At 44.4% G+C, this 11,314-nt stretch overlaps 1 gene segment (V, D, J or C); it reads right to left on the bottom strand.

The window, feature by feature from the left end:
* Positions 1-1,212: 1,212 nt before the first annotated feature.
* LOC107110002 lies at positions 1,213-2,703 on the bottom strand (the record flags this gene model as incomplete). The annotated part of the segment is given in 3 exon segments: positions 1,213-1,244; positions 2,095-2,409; positions 2,628-2,703. Coding segments are annotated over 3 exon segments (396 nt in total), but the record flags the coding sequence as incomplete, so codon positions are not given.
* Between the last annotated feature and the right edge of the window lie 8,611 nt (positions 2,704-11,314).

Raw genomic sequence — 11,314 nt, 5'->3', positions numbered from 1 at the left:
AAGTAAAGTGAGAATGAACTGAAAGTGCACTATTCGTGTGCAAAAGTGCGTTGCAAATGTTTGCATTCATTGAATGCACTATTCAATGCATGTGAAGGCAGCATTAGTGTAGACACATTCCAGTAGCATATTGATATGTGTATCAGGAGTAGAAAATGATCTGAATGGGAGAACACTTATCACAACCTTACTATAATTGCCTCTGGAGTTTGACCCATAGTTGCTTCTGAACAGCATCTGAACTGCTCCATAAAGTTGAGGGCTATCATCAGCTAGAGTGCTTTAAAGTGCAAGTGTGCCCCCTAATGGCTGTTCTTAGCATGTTTGATCATAATATAAACCTGCAATAATGTCAGTTAGTTTGTTTGACTTCACACTGTTTGTTCCTGTTTAGTTCTATTTCTCTTACCTCACCCCTTTGTTTACTGGCACCCCAATAGGGGCTGGAACCTCTGAATTCTCTCATCATCCATGATGTGTTCCAGTCCCTTAGGCAGAGAATCATACTTGAAAGGATTATGACAAGATTTGCATCAAACTTCTCTCTCCCTCTTCCTCACAGCTTCTGAAGAAGTGAGTTCTGACTCACAAAAGCTGTAGCTGAAATCAGCTAGGGAGGACCCGCAACTGTCTGCCCTGGCCACCCCCCTTCCCCTCTCCCATTTAACTGAAAGCTGAGCTTTTCTCAGAGGGTCCCTTTGGAAAAGGAATCGAGGATTCCTCATTTCTACTTTGACCTCATGGTCATTCCTCCACTATTGAGAGGTCTGTCATGGTTGGATGAAATATAATTGCTGCCACGAATCAGGCTATGACCCCTTTTTTTTTGCAAGGGTTAACATGTATTTAGTCAATGAGGGCTGCACTGGGCAGTGTTGTGGAAGGCATAGTAATCCGTTGTCAGCCAGAGATATTGGGCCCAGGCCACTGTTCCCTCTAAGCTGAGTTAGTGTGAGCTAGCTCACAGATTTTTAGCCTTCAGCTCTCACATTTTTGCCTTCGCTCAGGAAGGATGGCTCCGGAGCAAACTAATTTATGCAGTAGCCAAATTGCTTGCTAACAACTTTAATTGCCAGTAGCTCACAAAGTAGAATTTTTGCTCACAGCACTCCACAGCTTAGAGGGAATATTGGGCCCAGGCTTTTTAAAAATCAAATAGATTTAATTCATTTTTATTGTTTCTAATTGACATTATGGTCCCCTCTGCTTTACCAGGACGTAGTTTTCAGGGGTTATTCTCATGACTGCAGGGACACAGATTCCAAGTTCACGTCTGGGGCCTCATTCTGAGCGTGGCGGTCTTAGGGCTGCCAGCTGGCCCCCACACTTGGCTTCCTTTAAGACCTTTGTGCATGCCTGCTTGTAGTAACTACTAGACATGTAAACTGGAGACGGACAGCAGGCTGTAATCCTGGATTAACAACTCAGTTACAATTTACATTCCCATGGAATAGTTTCTCTCACATGATTCTGACCACCGCACACATCCTCCATGTTGTACGATATTTGGTACTGTGGGGAAAAAACACCATAAAGACTGCTATGCAATGGGACGTCACAAGGTCCCACCTCACGGCATCATGCAGTGAGTTTCAGGCTGAAGATGACGGGGACCAAGGAACCCTTCCTCTCCCCAGTGTATTGTTACATTGGCTTATAATGGATAAGACAAAGTCATACTTATGCAGGTGATGCTCACACACCTGGATCAGCGTGATGGGAGAATCTAGCCTTCATGTACTGATTTGTTTGTGCATCAGAAAAGGAACTTAAATAATATATTTCGCCTCTTAGTGACGGATACCAAGACGGAAGTGATTTCCCAAATGTCTTACTGCCTACTGGGTGCTGGACTGGCTCTTGTACCACTTCTTTCTACAAACTCAAATTCACAAGGGGAGGTTTCCCACCAGTACTTAGCATCTTCATGCCAAAAGGAAATGTTAATATTGTCACAGCTGGTGTCTCAAGTGGGTGGAGGAGGGATCTGGCAACTCAGAGGAAATGTCTTCAGTGAGCTGAGACACAGGAAGGAGATGTGGCTGCAGAACGTATCGAGGAGAGGTTTTTGTCTTGTTTCCCTTCTGTATGCACCACTGTGCTGGTACTGAAGGCTGGTATCATTATAACCGTGCTCACAATAATAATCTGCCTCATCTTGGAGTTGGACGTTGCCGATGGTTAACGTGGCTGTGTTGCCGCTGCTGCTCCCAGAAAATCGGTCCGAAACATGATCAGGTCTTTCTTTATCCTTATATATTAACAGTTGGGGAGCATTGTTAGGTCTTTGGTGGTACCACTGAACATACCACTTGTTCACCAAATCTCCTGAGCAAGTGATTTGAGCAGTTCCTCCAGGAGACACAGAGACTGATGGTGGCTGAGTCAGCACATACTGAGCAAAGTACCCTGGAGAAAAAAAAGAAGAGAAGGTACATCAATATAGAAGAATCACAGCACCGCTGATCTGGAATAATGTATCCAAAAGCCCCTCCAACCCATGCAGTGCAGACCCCCAACTCAAAAGCTGAGTAATGAATAGGATACAATCAATCCTTTTTACACAGTTGGAGAAGGGACTCTAAAATCAGAGAGGAAGCCAAGGTGAAGCTGTGACCCATCATCACCTGAACAGTAGGACAGTGTCAAGAGGAGGCAGAATGGAGACCAGGCCATGGCAGTGGGGTCTGCAGAGGAACCCTCTTCCCCAAGGCAAAGAGAGCATCCAGGTGGCTTTCTCCCATCCTCTTAAGCCAATTGAAGTGGCAGAAGGTGTCCTTTATGCAAATGTACTCTCTTGCGGTTGGCTGATTCCTCTGCCACCATGCACATGAGCAGTTCAGCTATCCTCAAGGACTCTCTTATGTTGATACACAGCAAAAGTCTATAGTTAGATCCCAGGGGGTTGTCTGAAATGACTAGGAAGGAAGGGAATAATATGCTCTATAGAGCTATACCTCTGCTTTGGCTTTATAACAGTGTGGGATAGGAAACCACATGAGACCTACTGGGAAAGGTTATTCTTCATATCATATTAAGATGCCTTTTATATACAAGGGGTATTTGTCATGTTTTCCCCATAAAGGTATCAAGGTGTCATTCTTCACTGCTTCGGAAGAAGAAATGTATTACACTGTATGAAGAAATCACCCAAAGAATCTCTTGAGATACGACTCACCGATACATAAAAGGTTTGCTTCGTGTCGGCTCATCTTCTCTGCAGTGTAGCAGATCATTAGTCATCAGCCACCATTTGAGATCAGCTCTTACATGTATCCAATACAAGCACTGGTACTTCGGAAGTCACAGACTTCTCAGTCTCACTCAGGAGCATAACATAAGAACCTAAGAAGAGCCCTGCTGGATCAGACCAGTGGTCCATGTAGTCCACCGTCCTGTCTCACACAGTTTCCAAACAGTTCCTTTGGAGGGCCAACAACAGGGCATAGAGGCTGAGCCCTTCCCCTGAAGGGAAGGTACCTTTCCCCGTGAAGGTATTGGCTGGATGTTAGTGAGAACATTTTTTATAGTAAGAGTTGTGCAACAGTGGAATCAGCTGCCTAGGGAGGTGGTGAGCTCCCCCTCGCTGGCAGTCTTCAAGCAGCAGCTGGACCAAGACTTGTCAGGAATGCTCTTGGCTGATCCTGCACTGAGCAGCGGGTTGGACCAGATGGCCTGTATGGCCCCTTCCAACTCTGTGATTCTAAGATTCTGTGATTCCCCTCAGGCACAATGGCTAGTAGCCAGGGGTCATTTCGTAGAAAAAGAGCTAGGGGAACTCATTAGCATAATTGAGGGTAGATAGTGCAGAAGGTAGGCAGTTGCTGTTTACGAGAGCAGGAAGTAGGGTCTCTGTCAACCTGCCTCCAAAGTAACTCTTGTCCAGCAGATGGTCAACAGTGGCCCCTGCCACACGGCAGGGGAAAAGCCCTTTAAAGCGCGGCTTTTAAAAGCCGCGCCAACGTTGATCCGGCTCGGCGGGATCCCACGGATCCCCCGGCCGAGCCGCCTTTTCTCCCCGGCGCGATCAAACGCCGGAGAGAAAAGACGGCTCTAACCGGGAGCCGGCCGATCTGCGCATGTCGGAGCATGCGCAGTTCGGCTCCGGCCCGGGGTTGAGCCGGCGCAAGGGAGCGCCGGCGATCAGACGCCCGGGAAGAGGCGCCTCATCCGTTTGAACCACCGAGGTAGGTGGTTCAGTTTGAGGCGGTTCTTCCCGGGTTTGGGCCAGTTTGGAGGCGGAAGCAGAACGCTTCCCAGATGTTGTGGTGTGATCGCGCTGCTTTGATCCGCCTCCAAACTGTCCCGTTCCTGGGCCAAATCGCCTCGTGTGAACGGGGCCTAAGAAAGTCAGTTTGTGATTGTTTGCCTACACAGAGTTACCTCTTTTTTTTTTTTTTGTGGTCTCCCATCCCAGTACTATCCACACCTAGCCCTGCTTAGCTTCTGAGCCCTTAGAAGACCAGGCTACCTAAGCCTGCAGGGAGAGGTAATATATAAAGGATTAGTGATACTCACAAATTTCAATTGGGGAAACTCAAGAAGTGAGCCCCCCTCTATGTGGGTGCATGTGCGAATTCACACATTTTACAAGAACTCCCTTCCAATGTTCCCAAATATGCTCGAAGCATTTTAAAATATTTGAAGAGTGTTTGCAAACATGTGAGCAGTTTCAAACCCACCATGGGGTATTTGCCAAGTAGTAAACCACACAATTGACAAAATCCTTCATTTCCCCAAACTCTACTGAGTATAAAGGTACACCAGAAATATCCCTTCTCTCTATACTAAAGGGAGGATGAATGGGAAGTGGCAGAGGCGGGACATCTCTTTTTGGAAGTAGTAATGAGTGTTCCTGGTATGGAATTAGGGTTTGGGTTGAGACCTGGTGGCCAAGGCTCAAATGGAAACTCTGGATGCAATTTTGCTTGTATGTAGGTCCAAATGGTGAGATGGGCACAATGCTCTTTGAAATTGAAGAAAAACATGACTGTAGCAGCTCCCCCCAAAACGAAATGTGGCTTTGCTGGGTGTACAATTGCTTTTGGTCCCTGTAGATACTGCAGTCCTGACCATTTTACTCCGTGGAGGGAAAGAACTGAAACACGATTCCATACCATTGGTCACAGGTTCAATACCTCTCTGCAGTGTTCAGAAGCTCAAATTGGGAACTACAAGGCAGTTTCACACATACCAAATAATGCACTTTCAGTCCACTTTCAGTGCACTTTGCAACTGGATTTTGCTGTGTGAAATGGCAAAATCCACTTGCAAATGGTCACTGTAGTGGAATGAAACTCGATTATTTAGCATGTGTGAAGGCATAGGACAGGTTTTTGTCATGCTTCCTCATCTGGTTGTACCACTGTGAGAAACACTGCCAGTCCAATATGCACATAATAATCAGCCCCGTCTACTGCCAGGGCCCCCGTTATGGTTAAATAGCAGGTGTTACCTGATGCATCTTTGGATCCAGAGAAACAAGAGGGGACCTCAGAGCCCTGGCCCTTGCTGGAATCTGAAGAATAACATAAGAGGAACAGTGGGGGATGTTGTATCAGAGTATCAATGGATCTTGCTCTATTGGAAAGAAGAGATTTCTTTGCTTTTAAAAACCTTTATTTCTAAGGGCAAAAGCTATACAGGAAACCTACAAATAAACAGAACATCTAAGAGCTACATTTTCTAAGCTTACAGTTCAACCATTGTTACACACTAACACAGAGATAATGGAGAATCTGTCCTTCTTCTCGTCCCCTAGAAAGGAAGTCACCTGGAACAAACAACCAATCACTTATCACAACAGAAGTTACTTTTCCCGGGCTAATCCCCCATTGGTTCTGTGCCAGGTTTCCCTTCCAGGTCAGTCTAAACAATAGCAATACTAGGTAAACAAGTTAACCCTATAATGACTGGATTGTCAGACCTTGTAAACACATACATTTCCAACACCCCTTCTCAAGGTCTAACATGTAAGTCATACATACACATACAAAACATTATTCAATATTCACTTCAACATTTGTACCAATCATATTCAACATTTCACGTAGACGTTCAAACTTCTCTTTGGTCAGTGGCTTAGTCAGAATGTCAGCCACCATTTCTCCTGTACGACAATGTTCAATATCTATCAGCTTCTTCTGGTACAAATCTTTCACTAAATCACACTTAATACCAATTGACCTACTTCTAGCTGGGGTGCTTTCTTCCTTACATATGTCTGTAGACATAATCCTCTTGTCCTTTGACTTTAAAACCTTCAGGTTGTTCCATGTAGATTTCTTCGGATAGTTCTCCATTGAGAAAAGCAGTCTTTACATCAAGATGCTCTACAACCATGTCTCTTGATGCTGCAACACTAAGAAGTGTTCTGAAAGTTGCTTGGTCGGTAACTGGAGCAAAAGTTTCAAAATAGTCAGTCCCATATTCTTGTGAATAGCCTTTGGCCACTAGGCGTGCTTTGTATAGCTCCACAGTTCCATCTTCTTTATGCTTTATTTTGAAAACCCATTTGCATCCAACAGGCTTTCTGCCTTGAGGTAGCTTAGTAAGAGTCCATGCTTCCTTCTCGTAAATGGATAGTATTTCTTGTTCCATTGCTGTAATCCATTTGTCTCTTTCACTCGTAGGTAAGTTGCATACTTCCTTCCAGTTCTTGGGTTCCTTTGCGGATTGCACAGTTTCACAAAATCCATATTTCTTTGGTGGTTGCCCTTTAGTGCTCCTTTCTGACCGTCTCACACTGGTTGTGGGTTCTGCTGCCTCCTCTGGTGTGGTTCCTGCTTCCCTTTCTGTTCTGGTAGTTTCCTCAGAAGGTAAACCTGCCAGTTCCCTGGTGATCATTACAGGTAACCATGCCACCAACTCTTCAGGTGCAGCCCCAGACATCTGTGGATCAGTTGCACTGGAAACACTTGACAAATCACGCTCATCAACAAATACAACATTGCATTCCTTAACTGTGCGATTTTGGGGATTGTATATCCTGTATCCCTTTCCACCGATTGGATACCCTACTACGAATCCAACTTCAGCTCTGGCGTCAAGTTTTCCCCTTTTCTCCTTTGGTATGTGGGCATACCCTTTGGAACCAAAAGCTTTGATGTGCTTTAATCCAGGCTTCTTTTTAAACCAGGCCTCAAAAGGAGTGGTCCCAGTAAGCTTTGAGGGTACTCTATTGTGTAGATACACTGCTGTGTTCACAGCTTCAGCTCGTAGGCTATTTGGTATTCCAGAATGTATAAGCATTGCCCTACACATGTCCTGAATTGTTCTATTCAGCCTCTCAGAAGATCCATTTTGTTGAGGCGAGTGTGGGACAGACACCTTGTGCTCAATCCCTTCAAGTTCCAGAAACACTTTAAATTCAGCATTGCAATATTCTCCACCTCCATCGGTGCATAAGCTTTGAGGTTCTTGGCCAAACTTGTTTTTAATTGTGGCCAGGTAACATTTGAATTTATTCAGTGTCTTATCTTTGCTCTTCATCATATACACAAAAGTATATTTTGTTTTATTCTCAGTAAAAGTCACAAAATATCTGTTTCCGCCACAGGATGGCACTAGTGGGCCAACAAGATCACTGTACACAGTCTCTAGAAACTCCTCATTGTGAGATATGGACTTCCCAGAATACCATGGGGCTATCCCTTTTGCTTTGAGACACGTTTCACATTTCTCCTTTGCCTTATCACAATTCACAACAGAGATTCCACATTCCTTCAACAGCCTTTCAACACTCTGCATGCTCCTGTGCGCAAATTTCAAATGCCATGCATAGAAACAATCCTGATGACTACAAGAGTCATTGCTAGTTTGAAAAACTTGTCTCTCATCATTAACAGTTCCAGATTCCTCACTGGCATCCACAAGATAATGAAATCCATTTCTCTCTTCCACTTTGAATTCAAAATCAGGCCCCTGAACAAGAATCTTACTCCCTTTTCCTTTCTCAAGCAATACAGCACAATCACTGTCCATAAGCCTCAGGATTCTCTGGCTTCTGCTGGTACCAGGACACATGGGCACTGATCGGGGAGCACGGTGTGTTCCCCGGTGACACTGACAGTGGCTAAGCTGGCACAGACTGAGAGTTTGAACCTGGAAAAAAAGAAGGGGAACGAAATTGTGACATCCTTTTTGCTTACCAGCCCTACTCTGCTTACCAATAATTGGGCTCTGGATTTCACCTGCTCTCACCTGTGCAGCACATCCCTGAAAGGAGAACCACTGGAGGCCAGAGCATGGTGAAGAGATCTGAAGCCCCAACCTGAAGAGGAAAAAAACACACACCAAACTTTGGATGTTTATAACATAATTCCCCATTGAATTGCTGCGATCACACACACTAAATAATCCTCTTTCAAACAAACCACTTTCAGTGCTCTTTCCAACTGGATTTTTACTGTGTGAACTGGCAAAATCCAGTTCAAAAGGGGATTGAAAGTGGATTACTTAGTGTGTGCCTGTCTGCCTCCCACCTCTGTGTCAGTCTGCTTTTTCCCAATGGGTTCTTATCTGAAAGACAAGACGTGTCATACTTTGAGGAACTGTGGTTTTTTCCACTTCCGGAATCTGGCGATTTCCCTTCCATTGTATGTCAACTGAAAACAGCTTTCAGCAGGGATGACTCTATACCTGATTACAGCGTCCTAAGTGAAGAGCGATTGAATTCTACCCCACTTCAGAGACTCAGAAATAGGTTTCTGGTCATGTGAGTTGTAGCTGCTTTCACACACATTGGATAATGTTCTTTCAATGCACGTTAGCAATCATTTGCAAGTGTATTTCCCCATTTTACACAGTAAAGTACAGTTGCAAAGTAGAGGGAGAGTGGATTGAAAGTGCATTATTCAGTATGTGTGAAAGTGCTGTTGCACATGACTGCTAAAGTGCATCAAAAGTTGATTGATAGTGCATTATCTGACATGTTATGGCAATCACAGCTAGATTTTCCCATATGGAAAAGTACATCCAGTTGCAAATGATTGTGGCAGCAGAAAAATAACACAATATGCAACAAGGTGCAGATGCAGCCTCTCCCCTGTTTGTCCAGACCTGGTGGCCAAGGCTGAAATGGAAACTCTGGATATAGCTTTTGCTTATAGGCAGGTCCAAGTGGTGATAAGGGCAAAATTAAATACTTTCTGAAATTGTAAGAAAATGTGACTGTAGCAACTGCCTCAAAATGAAAACGTGCTTCTGCTGGATGTACAATTGCATTAAGATCCCTGTACATGCTGCAGTCCTGACCATTTCTACTCCCAAGGGGGAAAGAAGTAGAACACAATTCTATACCAGTTGTCATGGGTTTAATGCCTCCATTCATTGTTCAGAAGCTCAGTTCGGGTCCCCTCAGGGAACATGAGGTTTTTGTCTTGCTTCCTCATCTGGTTGTACCACTGTGACAAACATTGCTGTGCCAGTATGCACAGTAATAATCGGCCTCGTCTTCTGCCTGGGCTCCCGAGATGGTTAAATAGCAGGTGTTACCTGATGCGTCTTTGGACCCAGAGAAACGAGAGGGGACCCCTGAGCCCTGGCCCTTGTTGGACTCTGAATAATAATATAAGAGGAACCGTGGGGGATTCCCAGGCTTCTGCTGGTACCAGGATACATAGCCACTGATCCCGGAGCAAGAGAATTTCATTGTGTTCCCTGGTGCCACTGATGCTGATGGTGGCTGAGATGGTGCAGACTGAGAGTTTGAACCTGGAAAAAGAAAGATCCTTTTAGTTCATCACCCCCACTCTGCTGACCAGAAATTGGGCTCTGGATTTCAACTGTTCTCACCTGTGCAGCACATCCCTAGAAGGATAACAATTGGAGGCCAGATCATGGTGAGGAGGTCTGAAGCCCCAATCAAAAAAGGGAAACCAAACCCAGAATTCTGGATGTTCATAAGGTAACTCCCCCTTATATAAATCCTGTTTGTGGAGGTGGAGCATCTGCCTCCCACCTCCACGTCAGTCTGCTGTTCTCTGATTGGTCCTTCTAGTCATGGGTGTATGGAAAGATATGGTGTACTTGCAGGAATGGGGCTTCTGCCTGCTTTTACAGCCTGGCTATTCTCCTTATATTGTGTGTGAACTGAAAGCAGCCTTAAGCAGGGATGACCCTATACCTAATTATAGCAGAGAAATTGAATTCTGCCCCAGTTCAGAAACTCAGAAATAAGTTTCTGCTCATAATTAGCTGCTTTCACACACATTGGATAGTGCTCTTTCAATGAACTTTAATAATCATTTGCACGTGGATTTCCCATTTTACACAGTAAAATCCAGTTGGAAAATAGAATGAGAGTGGATTGAAAGTGCATTATTCAGTATGTGTGAAAGTGCTGTTGCAAATGATTGCTAAAGTACATTGAAGGCATTATCCAACACGTGTGAAGGCAGCACTAGTGTAGACACATCACAGTAACATATTGGTGTGTGTATCAGGAGTAGAAAATGATCTGTGGCATGTGACAATGTTCTTGAGATGCTGTGAACTACCTGAATAGGAATATACCTGGAAATTATATCTGCCTGCCTGCCTGCCTGCCTGCCTGCCTGCCTGCCTGCCTGCCTGCCTGCCTGTCTGTCTGTCTGTCTATCTATCTATCTATCTATCTGTCTGTCTGTCTGTCTGTCTGTCTGTCTGTCTGTCTGTCTGTCTATCTGTCTGTCTATCTATCTATCTATCTATCTATCTATCTATCTATCTATCTATCTATCTATCTATCTATCTATCTATCTATCTATCTATCTATGCTGTTATCAACTTGCCATTTGATAAGATATAATGAATGCAACCAGAGTGACAGAATATCTCTCGCCAGTAACATTAATAAGCAGTTCAGTGGAAGAATAACTATTCCTGTTTTAAAGCAGAATCTGTCATCCTGCTCCCGGGAAAGTGATCACAACTTTACTATCATTTCCTTTGGAATTTGGCCCATAGCTGCTTCTGAACAGCATCTTAACTGTTCCAGAAAGTTGAGGGTTATCATCAGAAACAGTGCTTTAAAGGGTAAGAGTGCCCTCTAATGGTTGTCTTTAGCATGTTTGATTATAATACAACCCTGCAGTAATGATTTGTTCGACTTCAGCCTGCTTGTTCCTGTTTAGTTCTCTTTTTCTTACTTCACCACTTTGTTTATTGGTACTCAAAGAGGGGCTGGAACCTTTGCCCTCTGTCACCATCCATGATGTGTTCCAGTCTCTTTGGCAGAGAATCATACTTGAAAGATCTATGACAGGATTCGGATCAAGCTTCTCTCTGCCTGAACACCACCTCCCCTACCTTCTAGAATTTTCTTCCTCGCAAC

Source organism: Gekko japonicus, unplaced genomic scaffold (assembly GCF_001447785.1).
Source record: "Gekko japonicus isolate JY-2015 unplaced genomic scaffold, Gekko_japonicus_V1.1 scaffold7408, whole genome shotgun sequence".
In the NCBI taxonomy this organism is placed as follows: Eukaryota; Metazoa; Chordata; class Lepidosauria; order Squamata; family Gekkonidae; genus Gekko; species Gekko japonicus.
This window is presented reverse-complemented; position numbering and strand designations above follow the sequence as displayed.